Genomic DNA, 19,238 nt, shown 5'->3' with positions numbered 1-19,238 from the left:
TCTTCTTGCTTTGTTGACATAGCCAGGCCATCGTGCACGCTTTTAGTGCATGTGAGCGTGTCCCACTGGCTAGGTCATGGCCGCTTTTCTGCACTGCTCTCATATGGGGGTTACAGCTGATAATGTAAAACACTGTTAGCTCTGTCAGCACGTTTGTCATAGTTTGCACTGTTTGCACTGATAGGATTGTTAGCTAGGAGCTGCCTGATCGCCATCAACATGTTGAGAGGGAATAGAAATGCTCAGAACTTTTATGGAAGTGGATTATCTTCTAACTGGTTCATGGTTCAAACTGCATCATTTGTTATAGGCCAGTAGCAGACTATAAGTCTTCTGAATTCATTGCATCAGGTCTTGGTATTGAAAGATTTCTGTGAGGTCCACTAAGCGGAGACACTTAGCGCCCGGCTACAGAAGAAAACACATAGTTATGATGCAGTGTAGGTCTCCAGTGAGCATGTCGGGATAGAGCATGTGTGGTGTTTTGTCATTGTCAGACATTACTGTAATACTTAAAGTAGTTTGACATTTTGAGAAGTTCAAGTCTTGCCGGGGGGTTATGTTTATGCCACTCTCATGTCTATATGCTAAATGTTAAGCTAGAGCCTGTATTACACTAATCGGATACAATGTGCTTCATTAGGCAAACTTAGAGGTGCTGGTAGGAAGATTTCTTTAACCTTCTGACAGAACCAGGCTAGTCTTTTCCTGTCTGTTTCCTGTCTTTTTGCTCTGAGGTAAAACCCTTCTGTATGCATATTTAGCGTACAGAAATGAGTGTGGTATTGATCATCTTGTCTGATTCTTTGTAAGAAGGCAATTAAGCGTATTTCCCAAAATGTTGAATTATTCTTTTGATAACAATAAATAACAATCTTTCTTTGTTTCAGGATGTTGGATCATAACCCGCTAAGCATCTTGTCCCAGGATGCTTTCATCGGGCTCCTGTCTCTCAAGTACCTGTGAGTTGCATGGTGTTCTCTTTAAAATCTTCTCTTTTAGTGTTGACTGATTTCTACTCTCAAAGTGATTCCAACATTTACTGAGTATGAGAAATGAGAAATGCATGGGATATCATTTCTGCATGAACAGTACATCTTTGTATGTACAGTATATAAAACAAACGCCTACTCTTTGAGAATAATTGCTAAACTGAAAGAACTCAATATGGGAAATTAAAGATGCATGCCTATTAAAGACATTAATGTCGGCGATCCGGCGGGTCTCATTTTCCACCAGAGGAGAATCAAGAGCTTTCATTTGATCAAATGTCTGCTTAGTCGTAATCTATGAATACACACCTAATTTCATGCTCAGTCGTGTCTTTTTATTTTGACGGCGGTAAAGAATTAAGGGAGTCAGTGGAGTCTTACAATCAGTGTCAAAGTATTAATCACTCTTGGCAATTTAATTTAGTTAATTTCAGAAGTTTTCACTGCTGGTTTGTGAAGGATAATGGTGATAAGATCCAAATGCAGACTGACTGTTAAATTCCAAGGATTTATCAGGTCAAGGCTTACTGTGCGACAGGCATGGAACAACACCAGGAAAGCAATCACAACAGGCAAACAAATCGAATGAGGAGCAGGCAATGACATCCAATTAGGCAGAGGTTCAAACAGGCCGGTGGTAATAATATTCAGCAGGTTACAGACAATAGGAAACACAGACAAGAACCACATGGCAATAAAAATGAATTTATGGACACAATATCTCCTTTACACTTATGAAGGATGGTCCAGTGTTAAAGGAGATAAGAAAGGAAGCAATGGATCATCTGTCCTTGGCATTTAGAGAATTCAAACAGCTCCTAACATGACACGATACTTCAGGGTAATTTCACACTGTGAGGTACCTTCCTGCGCAAAAACTAACCGCAGCCCAGATGTGTATGTGGGAGGTTATGTCAGGTGATCAGGACTGGCAAGAAAGTCTGCAGGCATCTAGGACAGAGAGCCATCCTCACAGTCTCTTTTCTGTCTCTGCCTTTACCTTTTGTTCTCTCATCTCTCGTCACTGTCACAGATTCCCATCTCTCCATCCAGTCTGCTTCACTGACTTGGCTTGGATCAACCATCGGTATTGTTCTTTTTAGAATGGCGAGAATACAATATTGTTCCCACAGTCTTTGTTCACTGAAAGAATCCCTCGATGCTGCCCTCTGCTTCACACCTGTCAAACTCACAGTTCATCTTTCCACTTGACTCAATGGCACTCTTTTTTTTCTTTTCTATCCAAGGTTTAACTGGTATCCATTTCAATAAATGTCCTGTGTAATGTTTACACTCAAAGGATAAACCTTTTAGAAATGCACTCCGTCTGCCTCTTCAAACAGCATTTGTACCTTTTGGGAGTTGCTCTTAGTCAGAGGTGAACATATATGTCCCTCTTTTGGTTTCTCCATTTATCTGTGGAGTCCCTTGTCCCTATTCTCTGTTTCATCTGTTACAAAATGTGTCTGAAGTGTTGCCACCAGAAATATCAATGGCTGCTTTAAATCTGAAAACTGACTTTTACTGTGTATTTAACTCCAGTTAGCTTAAAGACTGTATGAGAGGGGTTTGATGTTTTACTCCATGAACTACATATCATATACTTGTGTTTAATGCTTGCTATTTTTCAAAGCAAAGGCTTTAAGACTGATTTCCTACCTTCCAGGCAAACAGTTTTGTTAATTTCAGTATACTTGCAGATACTCTTACATTACCTGGGATAAGATGGCCCATTACAGTGTAATTGTTAGCATGCTCCAGAGAACTTAAACAAAGATTTAGAGTTCAATTTATGACCAACAAAAACAAAACTAAGAGCAGATGTGGGCTTTGCAAAAAATAACAGTCGACATTTGGTCAGTTTTTACTTTTTGAATGAAATGGTTTGCTGAGGGGCTGCCAACTTTAAAATAAATTGACAGACAAGAAGCACACAGCAATTTAAATGAACTGGCAATGAGTGTGTGAAAAAGGCTGGTTTTAAACAGAAAAAGGCATGAGGTCTGCCTTCGATTAGTCAAATAAATTCATCCCATGTATTTTCCTAACCACTTTTCCTACATCTCCTTGGACAAGGTCATGAGGTCAAGGACCAGTATATATATATAACAACATATTTATAACAACAGTGCAAGACAATCCGACTGCACTTGCACAAGGCTACCTAATTATGCGACAGTGAATGGTATTTCTGCTGTAGTGCTGTAGTGCTGTCGCAAATGGATTGTTGAACGTCATTATCTTCTTTGCTTTCATAAATGATAGTCCAATGCTGAAGGAGATAAGAAAGGAAAAAATGAAAACATTTTTCTTGAGCAGTTAGAGAATTCAACAAGCTCTTGTCATTGTTCAACACTTCTGGGTCGTTTCGCTCTGCAGGTTTTTGTGTGGGAGGGTTTTTTGGGTGAGTAGAACTGACAAGAGAATCTGAAGGGACAGAGAGACCAAAATGTCCTCGTGACCAGTAAATAAAGTCATGTCAAATATATTTATAGAGCACAATTAAAAACAACAGGTTATGCCTTTTCTGCTTGACAGAATGGTTTCAAACACAAAAGAATTAAATAAAAAAACTAGATGGATAAATAACTGAAACAGACTTTAAGTCTCAAAGCAGTGGCCTCAGTGTATTGTGGTCAATAGCTCCTGGTAGTGACAAGGTAACGTTCCCCCTTGGGAGGGTCCAGAGTGAGAGTGATTCACTGACCCTTCATGAATCTGCAAGAAAAGAGTTGTAGCACCTTACCAGGAAACGGGAAACCGGGAAGTTCTTGTAAATCGTTTGATGAGCAGGTCTTGGCTCAGGCTGTGACAGTGGTTCAATATCAGTGATTTATTTATTTATTTATATTTGCAGCATTAGCGTTTAAAGTTACAAGGAGTAGACATTAGTGCAAGATGTTCATTCAGTGAGGTCAGCCACACAGATGTTTTTGTGGCACTGGAAACTCCTGCAGTGTGTGAGTTGAATCTCTTATTTGCAATAACATGTTTTCCTTCTCATCGTCAGATCCATGGTGGGCACCTCACTGCAGCAGCTTCCACACCCGAGCTTCTGCCAGCACATGCCTGCCTTGGACTGGCTGTGAGTCTGCTGTGACCGTGTGCTTGTGTGTGGGGGGGATTTAGCGAATATCTGTGCTCTAAATAATTGACCAGACAATTAGCTGTGTGTGTGTTTGCGCTTGTGTGCGTACGTAAACACAGTTGGTAGACAGCGATGACAGGAGGGTTACGTTACACGTTTTATTTCTGCTAATAGGGATCTTGAGGGAAACCAGATTCAAATGCTCAACCACTCTTTTTTGAAGTCCTGCAGCAAGCTTGAAGTTCTGTGAGTATCCCACTTCAAAATGATTGAAACACAATCCCTTTTAAGAGTGTAGAGTCAGACACATGTTTCCATTCAATTTAAGAAGCTTTCGAAGTTTCCCAAAATATAAACTCCAAATTAGGTGCATTCCCCTCTGTTGACTGACACATATGAATATGTTTCCTGAGTGAAGCTACAATAAAAAATCCACGCCATACTAGACATTTATTCAGCGATTTTGTGCATTGTGATAGTTGGGAACCCAATGTTCAGATACTGCAACAAATGAAATTGAAAAAAAACCTTTGCACATAATTTCTGACAGCAGCTCTGTCTTCAGATTACTCATGGACAACAGGATCAGAAGTATTCCCGAAAACACGTTCCAGTCTCTATGGAAACTGGCTGAACTGTGAGTACCAGCCAATTTGTTTTTATCTCTATCATTCTGCTCACATAATTAATTCAGTTTGTATCAGATGCGGTTTCTTAAGGCTGAAGGATTTTTTTATTTCCCAAATTAAATAAATTTGCCAGCAGTACACTTTTCTTTCACAAGACCCAATAATGAAAAAAAAGTTAAGATTCTGAGCCTGTGGCAATAAAGATTAATTAACCATAAGAGGAGAAATATAACATCACAGAATTGCATAAAACGCAAACCCAATACATGGTTTAGACGGAAAAGACAAGTCAAAATACCTTTTAAATGAATCTAAATAGTAGATAAGTAATGGATCAGCAATCATACAAGAATCCCCATAAAGGTCTATAAAACCTGGGTATTGGTGATTTCTTATAATTAAGGTAATGGATGGAAAGTCAATGAAAGCAGTGTAGGAAACCATGTAGTTTTGTTCTGCTGATACTTATTTTCTAGATGTTTTGAATAATCCTTGCAAATCAAAATTTTGGAAAGAAATACTGAAATTATTTCAATTGTTGGGCATTTATTAATTTAATCCTCAGCTACAGTAGTTATTTAAAAAAAAAGGCTCTTGTTAATTGCCTGTAAACATGGGTTGGTACCTTGGTCAGTACTTTCCACAATCAATGTTTGGAAATGAATGCGTAAACAATGAATATAAGTTTCTCAATTTGCTTTTGACTAAGGAATTGGCATCTCCTTTTTTATTTTCTATTTTCTGTCTTTCGCTGTGTCTAGGAATCTTTCCAGCAACAGGATAAAGGAGTTGCCCAAAAACACATTTAACAGCCTCTCCAAGTCCCTCCTTAAACTGTGAGTACCTGATTGTGTTGCATTCGCAGAGAGCAGTGCGTCTTTATGTCAGGATTATAGAGGGGGGATTATGGCATATTAAATCTCATTTTACCGTTAATGCCTCCCACAGATAAGAAAATCTGAGAAACTCAGAAAATTAAAGTTAGTTTCAGAGAAAATATAAAGTTTTCGTCTTGTGGTGGAGCTTGCTTTCAGAGATGTTATAGTAGTTTGAAACCCCAATAAAAATTGCCCTGCAGGGACATGTCTGGCATGAAGAAATGAGGACAACATTTTTTCCATTTTATGGTCAGAACCAGGATTGTATACTGAGTCCGGCTGTGTGCAAGTTCTACACGCTCCATAAACAATGATACAAAAGATCATTTTAGCATGTTTAAGTCAATGGTGGCATGTAACTAAGAACAAAAAACTTAGTTACTCACTAAGTTCAAAGTACATTTTCTAACGTTATTTTAATTTCAATGCAGGACCTTCACTTGAGAGTTTTTACAGTGTGGTATTGCAACTTTTGCTTAAGGATCTGAATGCTTCTTCCATCACTGGTGAAAGGTATGAGCAGCCATGAACAGATATTCCAAACAGATGAAAATCGTGTCTATCTTGTATTAAAAAACAATACTCGGGACAACAAAGTGGATGAATTGGCTGTCTGTGAAGGACATTTCCACCTTTTATAAATTATTTGGGCACTTCAGCACGAAATGTGTCAAAAAACCTTCAAGTAGCTGCTTTGTTAGCTTTGTTGTTTGGAAAAACATCACATAAGATTTACATTTTAATGTGAATATAGTTTTTCACTTCAGACATTTTTTGACCTGTTCCATGAGTTTCCTGTATGCCTTACCAGTGAGCCAGCATGTTAACAAGGACCTGGGAAGTGGCTCACCTGCAGCCATCAATAATGTTATTACATACCACGGCCCGAGGAACATGGTCAGGCTGTGCAGCAATTTTATAGATGCCAAAGAAAAATTGCATGTCATGTAATGTAGGCTACTACCCAGAATACGTTCACACATTTTTTTCATTTCAACAGAAACAGCAGTACTCAGTGCTCAGGGTGGTCAGGTACTCACCAGAAAGAAATACCGGCACTTCTGCATTTAACTCTTTGTCCTTGTCCTTCATCTGTAGCCAAACTGGAGAAGAAGAAAAAATAAAACACAGACAAACCCTGCTTAAAAGGCTTTGGCTTTGCTATTGCCATGCATGCACTATATAATAATGAAGTATAAGTGCTCTCACTAAAAAAATAGTCAGTTGTGAATTCATAAAGAAACACGAGGAATAGACAGGAAATACATAACACAAAGACAAATGCAGCAATGCCTTCTTGCAAACAACATAACAGAAGGTTTTTGTACTCGAAAATAATGGAAGCACTTTGCATTTTTATTGTAGGTTAATATACAGGTATAAGTACATAATGCATTCTGTATGGAGCATTTAACTGTCATTCAGCCACACATTACATATCACCCCGGCAGGCTTTACTGACTTCATTATAATCTGTTCCTTGTTGTAGAAATATTTCCCACAATCCCCTTCTCCAGATTCACCACAGCCACTTCAACCACCTGACACATCTTCAGTCTCTGTAAGTACACACACACACACACACACACACACACACACACACACACACACACACACACACACACACACACACACACACACACACACACACACATACACACACACACACACACAGAAACACGCACACACACACACATACACACACACAGAAACTTTTTGCTGCTGACTGTTCAGTGCTGAAATATGCTGTGTTTTTTTGTAGGGCGCTGGAGGGGATAGAGATCCCAGACATTCAGACTAAGATGTTCCTGCCTATGAAGAACCTCTCCCACATGTGCGTACAATCTTACACAAGTTTCACCAACCTTACATCTAGTCATCACCGAATATCCCAAAGTGATGTCTCTCTATCTTTTTGTTCCCCTTAATGCTTCATTGCTTGTCTCACTCTGTCTCTCTCGCTTGTTTATTATGCTACCGCCTTTTATTTTTATTTGCTCCTTCTCTCCGCCAGCTACTTTACAACGTTCCAGTACTGCTCCTATGCGCCTCATGTCAGGTCCTGTAAGCCCAACACAGATGGCATCTCGTCCTTTGAGGACCTGCTGGCTAACACGGTGCTGCGGGTGTCTGTCTGGGTCATGGCTTTTATTACCTGCTTCGGTAACCTCTTTGTCATCGGCATGAGGTCACTGATCCGAGCAGAGAACAACCTGCATGCTGCCTGCATCAAGGTCCTCTGCTGTGAGTAAACATAACCTTTGTCTGTTAAGGCATGCTATTTTCAAATACAGAAATACAAATGTATCATCTGGCAAGTGCATGCAAGGTTAACCTTATCCTAACAACAACAGCGCTAGAAAGTAAACAGATGTTGAATTAAAAAAATCCCAGGGATGACACTAAAAAAGCCTATCTATAAAAGTGAATCTTCAAACTGTTGTTTAGATAAGGTGATAGAGTCAAGTAGCCTGGGTCCAGACCTCCTAATCACTGCTCACATCTCTCATTTTTATTGCAAATGATGAGATGAAAACATAATCGCAGTTCAGACTTTTAATCAGGTCTTGAGGCAAATACTTTGGAATGAAAAGGAAAGCTGATCTAGAGTAATGAACACCGGTAGGTCGTATTCACCCTTCAGTAACTAAAACTGTAGCATGGATCTAATGGAGTTTGTAGGGGAATAAAAGGGATGTTGTCCAGCCTGGTGCCAAATTTTCCACGTTTGTATGTAAATTGCCTTGCAAGTTCCTTTGGGTTACTGTAACATTGCAATAATCCAGCCTGAAAAAACAGAATAGGTGACTTGAGGACATCTAGGCCTGGCTTTGTAAGCAGTGGTCACATTACTGCACAAATGATTTGCCACACAGGCACCAGACTGAGCTGCTCACAGTGTGCAGTAAAAATCAAGTCAAATGGATCAGCTGTTTCTGGGGCAAGATTGAATATGTAATGATGTAAGTAGAACATCCTGAATTAACAAATTGAATTAAATTCTACATGTGATCAAGATCCCGTGAAATCTTACGTATGTATATCAAATCAAGACAAGACAAGACAATTTGCATTAAATAGGAGCCTTTGTGAGGCTTTGAGGTTGTGAGCTTTAGCAGTGGTGAACGCAGGAATTGATATATTACTCATCAATGTTTAGCAGCAGAGTAATCCTTAATATGTTCTTTGAGATGAAGGCTGTGATCTTGATCTTTATAGTTCCGGTTTGCATGTAGTCAATTTAGATTTTCTGTGTTTTTTATCCAGAGACATCTGTTGTCACAGTGAATCCTCTTAGTGTTATCGAGAAGAGTACAATAAAATGCAGAGGGGGAGATGTGAGTTAGCTCTGTTTATATAAACAGCTAACCCACATCTCATCTACATCATTATATCAATTTGAAAAAACCTGGAGTAACACACGTTATAAATAAAATTGAGGGATGTTACGTCTAAAGTAAATGCAAATATCTTTAGGTTTGCTTAAGCATATTATGAAAGTGCACTGTTGTACAAGGACCCTGGGTGATATACATTTTTAATATCTTGGGTAAGATCAAACATAAAAAATACCCACAAATTCAGCTTTAACAAGGCTGTATCAAGATAAGTTTCAAAAATTCAGCAAGAAGAACCCACATTTCAATGACAACCACTTCAAAAGACATATATCTTCAAATATTTAATAGGGATGGAAGTGCTTTTAGGAGAGCTTCTCTAAAAAGTTCACACACTGCCTTTCACTAACATTACCTCTCCCTTGTCGAGCACCATTTGTTTCCTCTCTCCTTTGTCTCAGTTTTGTATTCTCAGTCAGTTTTACTCTCTGTGCCAGTTGCTTCTCTCCCCCCTCTTCCCTCTGCATTTTTTTTCATTACATTACATTACATTACAGTCATTTAGCAGACGCTTTTATCCAAAGCGACTTACAATCAGTAGTATGTTACATATCATTCACTCATTCACACACTGATGACAGGGCTACCATGCAAGGTGCCACCATCAGACTCTAACTAACATTCATGCAACATCCAGTCCACACCGATGGCAAGCCTTCAGGAGCAACTTGGGGTTAAGTGTCTTGCCCAAGGACACATCGACTGCCGAACCCGGGTATCGAACCACCGATCCTCTGATTGGAGAACTACCTTGCTCTCCACTACGCCTCATCTCCCAGACGTCACGCTCTTATCTTTGCTCTCTCACATTTATGAGGAAAAAAAGGACTTGACATGTTTTTTCTTGTTATCCTTATTTCTTATTTTCATCCATGTTGTTTGTAAAAAGACATTGAAGCATCGAGTCATTGTGTCTTAATGAACCCAGTAACTCACTTAGTCTCTCACCCACCTGCACACAGAGACATCCACACACATGTGTATCCCATGCAAGTGATTAATCTTGCCTGTCCTGGAGGGTAGAAATAATGTTGGTGTCTTTTAGTGAGGCAGACAGATAGACTCCTCTAACAAACCCACACAGAGCACCTCTCTCTGTAAATGGTCTCATGTTTGTAACCGTCTCTTATCGTTCAGGTGCAGACTGCCTCATGGGGGTGTACCTGTTTTTCGTTGGAGTTTTTGATGTGAAATTCCGCGGGCAGTACAATCGTAACGCCCTGCTCTGGATGGAGAGTGTCGAGTGTCGAACCATTGGATTCCTGGCCATGCTCTCCTCAGAGGTAACTTATTATGGCTACACAAGCTTATCTGCTGTGTGAAGGTGAACCTGTGCTGTTTAAGGACTCAAGCTCAAGTCCTCTTTTTGGAGGCTTCAATTTAAATATATACATATATATATATATATATATATATTTATAAATACAGTATCTATATTCTATGCTGCCGATTCCACCGACTCACTCTTATTCTGCTGATGCTGCTTTTTCCCTGATCCCATATCAGCCACCGCCGTTGCTGCATCAGCCTTTTTATCATACTGCATCCACTGCATGTAGACTCCGATTATAGTTTGCCCGAGGGACAATTTGATTTTCATCCGTTTCTGCTCATGCTTTATACCTACGTGGAGTGACACTTTAAGAGCCGTCAAGCAGATTTTCTTCCACCATACAGACTCCAATACCTAAATTCAATTTATCTGATGACCTGACACCAGTTCTGTCTTTTTACCAAATGTAGAATCTATGAACTTCACTGCGTTGACCACAAAGGAATGATTTTTATGTAATGAGACATGAGGCAAGTTGGCGGATGCCTATGATAGAGGAAACAGTGAATATGGGATTTATAATGACAATGATGAGGAAAACTTTATTTGAAAGGTACCCTGTGGAGTTGTTGTGCCCACAGAGCTATGGAGCAATGTTTTTATAAGCTGTCCCCTGTTTGCACAGACACAAAGATGTGAGCGTCAATGTATCCTTGAATATCTTTTGCATATAAGATTTTCTATAGAGATGCTTTCATATTTTAAATTGTGAATGGTCCATGTTTGCTTTAGTTGAAACAATTCTTTGCACATTACTGCCACCAACTATGATCAACAAAATACTGTGAAACCAACAACAGGAATGTGGATCAAGTGATTACAAATGTTTTATATGGAAAGACTTTAAGAACACATCAGTGTGTTTTGGTGAGAAACTATCAATTCCAACTCGATTTTTGTCAGAAAACTCCACAAGGCCCCTTTTAATCTGGATCAGTCACATGTGGTTGATATCTGATTGGATCTGTGCGTCCTTAACTAACCTCTGATGTTGTTCAGAGTGTTGAGGATATCTGCGAACAGAAAATAGATTCTACTGAGCAAGGGTTAATGAATTGTACCAATGGTTTTGCATATCATCGCCCATACGGACTATAAATCATGTTTACTACACATAAATGCTAAATCAAATTTGAATTCCCAAGCAAAGTTGTTGGAAAATTAAAGAAGATGAGCAGTAAACAAACATGAAGGTTGTTCAAAGGGGTAAAGTTCATTTTGTAATGAAGTAATTACTTTCAGGGGCTGACTCTCAAGTCTCATTTGGCTTTAACGAAAGAACTTGAATGCACAAACAAGGAGGAGTTTTCAATAAGCCCTTGCTCAAAACTGCATCAGCACACATTGCAAATCTCTGACAACATTTAAGCAAATTGATGTTATTTATTATGTTATTAATATTCATCTGTGTTTTAAGCATTCCTCAAGTCAGTTTACAAGTTTATGGTATGCTTTGGAAAATGGTCTTCGGAAATGTTACTGCAAGGGGTTTATGAATTAAATCACGTTCCTTTGAGAGTTAAAGTGAATGTTTTCCCCTCAGGTGTCTGTTCTCCTTCTGACCTACCTGACTCTGGAGAAGTTCCTGGTCATTGTCTTCCCCTTCAGCAACCTTCGCCCAGGCAAACTTCAGACGGTGGTGAGCTACTTTATACTACTAACCCTGAAATAAGTGTCCTCACATTTCACAGTGTGGTGTGTAATATTATCATGTATCATGTATTAGGTTCTTTTTTAAAAGAACGAGCTATTATAGAGAGCTATGAAGTATTCTGCTTAGCCCTCAGCCAGTGCACTTTGTCTGAAGCCCTCCATGGCCTTTGCTGTAGCTATGTTTAGAAATAGACTAATTATACAGCAGAACAGATCAATAGCAGCCTAGTAGAGCTCCAGGAAAGCATGTCCAATGCATAGAGGTACAACTTTTCAGTTTTGGGGTGTTCCCAACGCCAGCTTTAATTTTAGACTGTGAACCTCAGTGTAAATGACACTGCAATAATTACAATTTAGACATTGATACATTCAGTTGACGCACCTTGTGTGTGTGTCAAAACACCTAATTAAGAATATTTTATCAAGATTGAGATTAAAAGATTAAAGAAGATTCTCCACAAAATAGCTGTTACTTTTTGCCACTTTTGCCTACTTCTAGGTTCACCAAAGTTCAGCTTAACTTATTCAACTGTTGTGTTGAAAAACTTAATAAAGACATAAAGATTACAAATCTAAAGATTAAAAAAGTAAAGGAAATAACAACAACAACAACAACAACAACAGAATGATGATATAGTTTTTTCATTGATGCTTCTCAATCACTGCCTCACTCACAACTGTGTGGCCGTCAGCTGACTAGAACCGCAGTGTTGCCATTTAAACATTTCTCAGCATTACTCTGCTGAAATACTAACTCAGCCTCCTCTTCATGTGCTATATTTCCTTATTATTACTTTAACTAAGATCAATGTAATATTTATCTGTTATGGGGATACCTTGAGAGCTCCCTCAAAGAGCAGAGCATTTTCAGCCTAATGTGACTGTATAACCATTTGCTAATAATGCTTTTTCCTCCTTGATGTAAGTCTGATTAAAAGAGGGTCTGCTGAATATTGTTTTCTTTCTCAGAGAGTCTAGATGATGAGCCTAAATTGACTTGTCATCAATTCAGCTACAGTGAAAGTGCAGAAATCTAATGATGCATTCATTTGCTTGATTGTTTTTTAATTGTGGACTTTAAAGTGCACTCTGTTAGAAATCCTAACAGCATGTTTATCCTTCTGCTGCAAGGTGGTCCTGGCCTCTATCTGGCTCCTTGGGTTCATTATTGCTGCTGTGCCCCTGATGAATGAGGATGTGTTTGGAAACTACTATGGACGTAATGGGGTCTGCTTTCCCCTGCACTCTGACAGGCAAGAAAAACCCACTGCCAAAGGATATTCAACAGGGATTTTTCTGGGTAAATTGAAGAAAAAAAAAAGTATTTTTATATATTTTTCTCACCTAAACTCATTACAGTTAATGCTGATTTGAGCAATTAATTAAAAACTTGGTAGCACCTTTTTTTTTTGTTGTTGTTTGGCACAAACCTTTAGTCTCAATTCTGACCAACCAATGAAACTAATAAAACATTCTTGCCCCAAAGATAACAAAAAATAATACTTTATAGTGATTCAATGCAATAAACACTGAGATAAAATACTGAGCTTTATATCCAATGAGCAATACTCTTGCTCATCATGGAGACATGGAAACTACATTTTTCTATATTGTTATTATTTTTGTAAGGATGTATGTACACAAGCCCTTATATACTGTTTAGGGCTCCTTACGTCAATAATAAACTAACCCCAAACACCTCCAATTTATGATCAAGTGGGATTTATCATTCAGCAACTGAGTGAGAGCAGAGAACATATTTGAGACATTCAAGATAATGTTCCTGCATGAGGTCCGTTGTTACACATTGTCACTGTGTACCAACCAACTGACAAACAGTAAATGGCATTTCATGTTAGATTTAGCTATTACACAGCAAACACCATGGCTCCATCAGCAATGAAAGATTAGTCTGGGCTCTTATTACTCATTGTTCTCATCGAGGACCAGTTGAAGTCTGGCAACGGTGCTGAATGATCACTTGGCAGTTAAATAAGAATCATGTGAATTAATTCATGAGGTGCCATAGTTTAGTGTGTGTGTGTGTGTGTGTGTGTGTGTGTGTGTGTGTGTGTGTGTGTGTGTGTGTGTGTGTGTGTGTGTGTGTGTGTGTGTGTGTGTGTGTGTGTGTGTGTGTGTGTGTGTGTGTGTGAAATTTGGAGTGGAGTTTGAGGAAGTCGTATGCACATGTATGCATTGGTGGAGAGTAAATAGGTAGATTAACTCAGGTCTTTAATTCATTTTATTCTACTTTGCTTCAGTATTTCAGTTTTATCCGTTTTATTCGATATTTCAGTTTCCGGGTCCTTCATGGGATGCTATACATTTTTTTTAAGTAAACTTCTTAGTATGAGCACATGAATTTTTTTAATCATTAGGCCCTTAAAATTGTAAAATCCACTATTTAATGAATCCAGAGTTATTTTTCTGCCTCAGTTCATGTGAATGAGCCCGAAGAAAAAGGTTACACTCTGCTGGACCGAGGGATGGGAAGTGAGGTTTTACTGAAATGCCAGCGCGCTTGCTCTGGGCCCCATAATACAGAAGATCCGGATACTTTCATCTTTGAATGGTTTTTACATTAATATATTAGTACTTTTATTGAAGTTAAAGATCTGAATATCCTCCACTGCATTTATGTGTGTGAATAGCATGTGCATTTCTTTAGGTCTAAACCTGGTGGCGTTCCTGGTGATCGCCTTCTCCTACTCCAGCATGTTCTACTCCATCTATAAAACTGGCATCAACGCCACAGACCTGAGGAGCAGACTTCACAGAGATGTGGCTGTGGCCAACAGATTCTTCTTCATAGTGTTCTCTGATGCCCTCTGCTGGATTCCAATATTTTTGGTGAAAATCCTCTCACTATTGGAGGTGGAGATACCCGGTATGAATCATTTTGTGTTTAAGATCATGTTTGCATTACTTTAACATCTGCCACACATCAGTGTTCCACTGTTTGAACCCTTTACTCATGGATTAGCATAATAAAAACATCCACAGGCACTGACTGCTTATATTTGTGGACGACTTTGCTCCTGTTTTCCTTTAGGCACCATCTCCAGCTGGGTGGTCATCTTCATCCTTCCCATCAACAGCGCCTTGAACCCCATCCTGTACACCTTGACCACCAGCTTCTTCAGAGAGCAGGTGGAGGTCTTACTCTGTCGTTGGCAGAGAAGACACACCTTGAAGAAAGACCGCAAAAGCCTCACCTCCTCCACAATCTTCACTGAGACACAGCGGCCTCCTTGCTACCAGCCACCAGCCTATCTCAAGCGGCTGTCAATGACCAGCGCAGATCCGCGCTACGCCTGAGGCAAGGCAGGAACTTTCCTGCCGCCTTGTAAACCTGCTGGTTAAGAGGCCCCTTGCTGGTCATATCTTTACGCTCCTACAGGGTAGTGGCACTGCTTTATTAAAACTGGCTTTCCAGTGGAACAACATTAACAATAACAAGCTCTGACGTACTCCACATCTGTAAAAAATAAACTGTTTACACACAGAGACAGCACTTTGGGGTTCAGCGAAGATACGAATAACAAAGAAGATGGATGAGAAGATGAAAACCAGAATATACGATACATCTCACTAGCACCCTGAGGACCATCAGCATGGACTTAAAATGTCTTAAATCCAGAATACATCTACTTTAGTGACCCCTTGGTCAAATTATCGAGGTGGAGCAGGAGAGAGAGAGCTTGGAGACACACAGTCAAATATCTCTCTTATCTTACAGACTTTCTAGGGAGTAAAAATTTCTACGGAGTAAAAATGTTTTAAGGATGAAACTCACTGAGTCCCAGATGAAACACTCATCAGAAGTTGAGCTGAAAAAGAGGTTCAAGGACAAATGGTCTGAACAAAAACAAGGAATGAGTCTGGGACTGCGTGAACTCAAACATGGTTTATGGAATTATAATGCTGTCATAATACAATGAAATTGCAAATCGGCAGTTGTATTTGTTTTCCGTGAATGTCCACAAAAACTAATAAAAAACGTTTTTCATTTATCTACCAGTTAAAATGCAAATGCAAAGGCCATTTTGCAGCACATGGCTTCTTAATAACGACAATTAAACAATTAAGATTCAAATAAGCAAACAATTTAAGGTAATTATGCTATCCACATAATCCATGACATTTATTCTGCTCTCTGCTTCCTCTCTCTGTCTAATTTTTTCTTTCTGTTAATGTCTCTTGCTCCATCAGTTGTTGGCTTTATTGCTTGATTAGTTTTCCTGATTATACAGAATAGCATGCGAAATTGTGAAATCAATGCAACAAATTATATTTAATTCATGAAACCATTCTCCAAATTAATTGTTCACATAGCACATTAAATTAGCATTTTAAACACAAATATTGATATAACTAAGAACAAAGACATTTAAAATAATTTTACACTGAATGCATGTTTTGACAATGACAACGTAAACTGGACTTTTGCATTCGAATTTTGTCAAAGGGGAAAACGTATTTGCCAATGTGAATTTTATTGAATTAAGGCAGGATTATAATAACATGTACAAGCAATGAAAATGAAAAAAAAAATTATGAGAGAAACCAGGCAATGGGAGAAAAACATGAGCCCGAGAGACTTAACTATCGACAATCAGTAAATGTCGTGCATCAGTTATGTGTAGCAGCAGCTTCCTGTTCCCCGCTGAATGTAAACTGATACCTATTTTTGACATGTGTTTTATGTTGTTCTGATGTACGGAGTGCAATCTGACATTGTGACAGGACATTTTGTACAATCCATCTGCATGTACAATCCAATTGAAACTGTATTAAGGATACAACTCATGGGGTGTCCATAGCAAATTAAAATACAAATACAAAGAAAAATAGAATACAGTACACTATGTGCTCTGACTATTTGTAAACCTGAACCAATATGCCGCAGCATCTTAGTTCCATTAAATCATACTTTTATTGTTCCAACCTCCTGATTGCGTGACTAAAGCGTGCTACGTTATTAACTAATCCATACGTGAGGACTTTGTTAAATTCAGATTTGTTGTCACTGGGCTTGTGAGACGTCACCTGGTCTTAAATTCGTGTCTCTATTTATACTTTTTATACTGATAAACTGTGTAATATACTGTTGTTTTTGTTGCCTTTTTAGAGTTGCTTTGGTTCAGTGGCAATCATCGACTACCAGATAATGGTGAAAGAGAAACAGGACAAGAAATGTTATACAGATGTACAGATTTCTATAGTAGTATGCAGAGCAGTGGAACCCGCTCTCATGGAATAAGGACAATCATTTCCTCTTATGCTGTGTATTTTTGTTGTATAATATTTGGTACAGGAGACTGTTTTCTCAATGTATGTTATGTATTGTGTCTGTCGGAGTCAGGTTGATGACTTTGTGTTTATTGGTTTCCGCACATGATCGCCCTTTGACTGAATTAATAAAAAAACAAGAACAAACTTGAGGTACACTAAAACATTTTGGCCTATTTGTGTGAGATATAAGCTATCCATTAATGCTACATGTCACCTAAAAGGAACACCGCAAGAATGGAACAAGCTGACTAATAAAACACCAGCATGCACACACAAACACACACGCAATGTTCAGAATAAGATGTGCTGAACAAGCAATTCTGTTTCTAAGATTATAAATCTCAATAAATGCACCCAATAGAGAGCTGAAGCACTGACCCACTCCCCTGTTCTTTTCATCTTGTGTTTTTTTTTTTAAAGCCTAAACATGATAGCAGGCGCTTCTATTGATAATCCAAACTAAATATCAAATCTACTGTAGAGGACAGAAATAATTTAGCTGGCTGTCATATTACTCAAGATAAAACTTGTTATTTTATTTTCACTCAAAACTACTACTATTTCCCATGAGCTATCAAAACCTAACCAAGTTAAATCTTTACATTGCTAAATAGATGACTGAAGTATGGAATACAACATAAAATTATTTTATTTTATATTAAGGAGCAACATCACATAACTTATTGGTTTGATACATTTGAACACTTTTGAAACATAGGTTCTAGAAAACACCCATATGCTCAAACCAAGTAGGAGATTTACAGTATGAAAAATATGTGGAATTTAATCAAAAAAAAAAAAAAAAAAATGAAATAAAGTGGTGGTTTAGATGTGTGACCAAGCCTCTTTTTTTATATATATATTTAGAATAAACACATGAGCACAAATGCATTCTCAAAGAAAAATCTGACTAATTCATCCCGCCATCTGTTCGTGGAGCTGCCTGTGGTAAACGCGTCTGTTATCCTGTCTTTTCTTTCTTACAGCCCCTTTCATCACTTGATTTGACCGCACCTGCTCCGCTCAGCATCCTTCCGTGGCAGGTGTCCTGCCCTTGAACCATGTTGCACCCCTAGCGACACGTTGATGGACACCGCCGCCGGCCAATAGGAAACGTGCCTTGCCTCCGTTTCCAGAACCTCGGCATCCAATTGGTTGCTAGGGGCGGGGCTCTGTCATCCCGAGCAGCAGCGCTGTCAGCCGGGGCGGCACGACTCCCGGAGGAGAGAGACGAGACGGATTGATGAAAACAGGCCAATAAATCACATAAACAAAGAATCCGTGCCAAGAAATGATCCCGTAGTCGCCAAGGACGACGCAGAAAAGGTATTGTTGAGTTTAATGTCACATTACGGCTGTGTCTAGTGGTGTTTAACGGGGCTGAGTTGACCACAAAGGCAGCCGAGCGATGTCTCGATTAAGCATCGATACAACTACCACCGGGGCTTCAACTAGCTCGTTGGCTAACGTCACCGGGTTAGCTACAGGCATAGCTGGTTAAAGTGGTCGACACCCTGTACGATGTGCCAAATACAACGTGATAAACCTTAAACATGCTTCACGTCTCCTTGGCAGGCACAGCGAACAATGCCGCGGTGCTCCTCGGGGAGCCAAAGCAACAGTGTGTGTCGTTAAAGGAGACGGTGTGGTTGTAAACACACACACACAAGATAATGCTACATTCATGTTAGCTGCCAGCTAGGTAACGTTAGCTTACAACCAAGCAGGTCACCATTGCTAGCTGCTAACAAATACCTTTTTTTTGAGGGGGCTTGAACACAACACATAAGACCTCGTGGTGTAACATAACCTAAATGAATGTCAAATACTATAATGTCTGATCCCCCCCCACTGAGGAGATGCTTCTCCTCATTGTGGAGGTGATTACACTAGTTATGGCTTTATGGATTAACACACAGACTTCAAATTGTGCAAACTTAAATGGGGTTATGTTCCTGAGTAGCTGTGCACT

General features: G+C 39.2%; 2 protein-coding genes across 2 annotated transcripts in view; both read left to right on the top strand.

Annotated features, from left to right (window-relative positions):
- The window catches only part of rxfp2a (relaxin family peptide receptor 2a), a 40,860-nt gene extending 25,571 nt beyond the window's left edge, over window positions 1–15,289 (top strand). Inside the window, 13 exon segments of the mRNA XM_054626180.1 lie at window positions 891–962; window positions 4,003–4,077; window positions 4,255–4,326; window positions 4,646–4,717; window positions 5,471–5,545; window positions 7,077–7,148; window positions 7,350–7,421; window positions 7,602–7,831; window positions 10,123–10,268; window positions 11,862–11,957; window positions 13,103–13,271; window positions 14,640–14,858; window positions 15,024–15,289. Coding sequence (XP_054482155.1) covers window positions 891–962; window positions 4,003–4,077; window positions 4,255–4,326; window positions 4,646–4,717; window positions 5,471–5,545; window positions 7,077–7,148; window positions 7,350–7,421; window positions 7,602–7,831; window positions 10,123–10,268; window positions 11,862–11,957; window positions 13,103–13,271; window positions 14,640–14,858; window positions 15,024–15,289 — 1,636 coding nt within the window.
- Window positions 15,290–18,490: 3,201 nt separating this feature from the next.
- Window positions 18,491–19,238, top strand: part of fryb (furry homolog b (Drosophila)) — a 58,036-nt gene continuing 57,288 nt past the window's right edge. The window contains exon 1 of the mRNA XM_054625184.1: window positions 18,491–18,592. The gene's annotated coding sequence lies outside the window, so the exon portion shown is untranslated. The remainder of the gene's footprint in view (window positions 18,593–19,238) is intronic.

This window comes from Anoplopoma fimbria, chromosome 24, assembly GCF_027596085.1.
Source record: "Anoplopoma fimbria isolate UVic2021 breed Golden Eagle Sablefish chromosome 24, Afim_UVic_2022, whole genome shotgun sequence".
Taxonomy (NCBI): Eukaryota; Metazoa; Chordata; class Actinopteri; order Perciformes; family Anoplopomatidae; genus Anoplopoma; species Anoplopoma fimbria.
The sequence above is the reverse complement of the archived record's forward strand: the minus strand, read 5'-3'. Positions and strand labels throughout refer to the sequence as shown.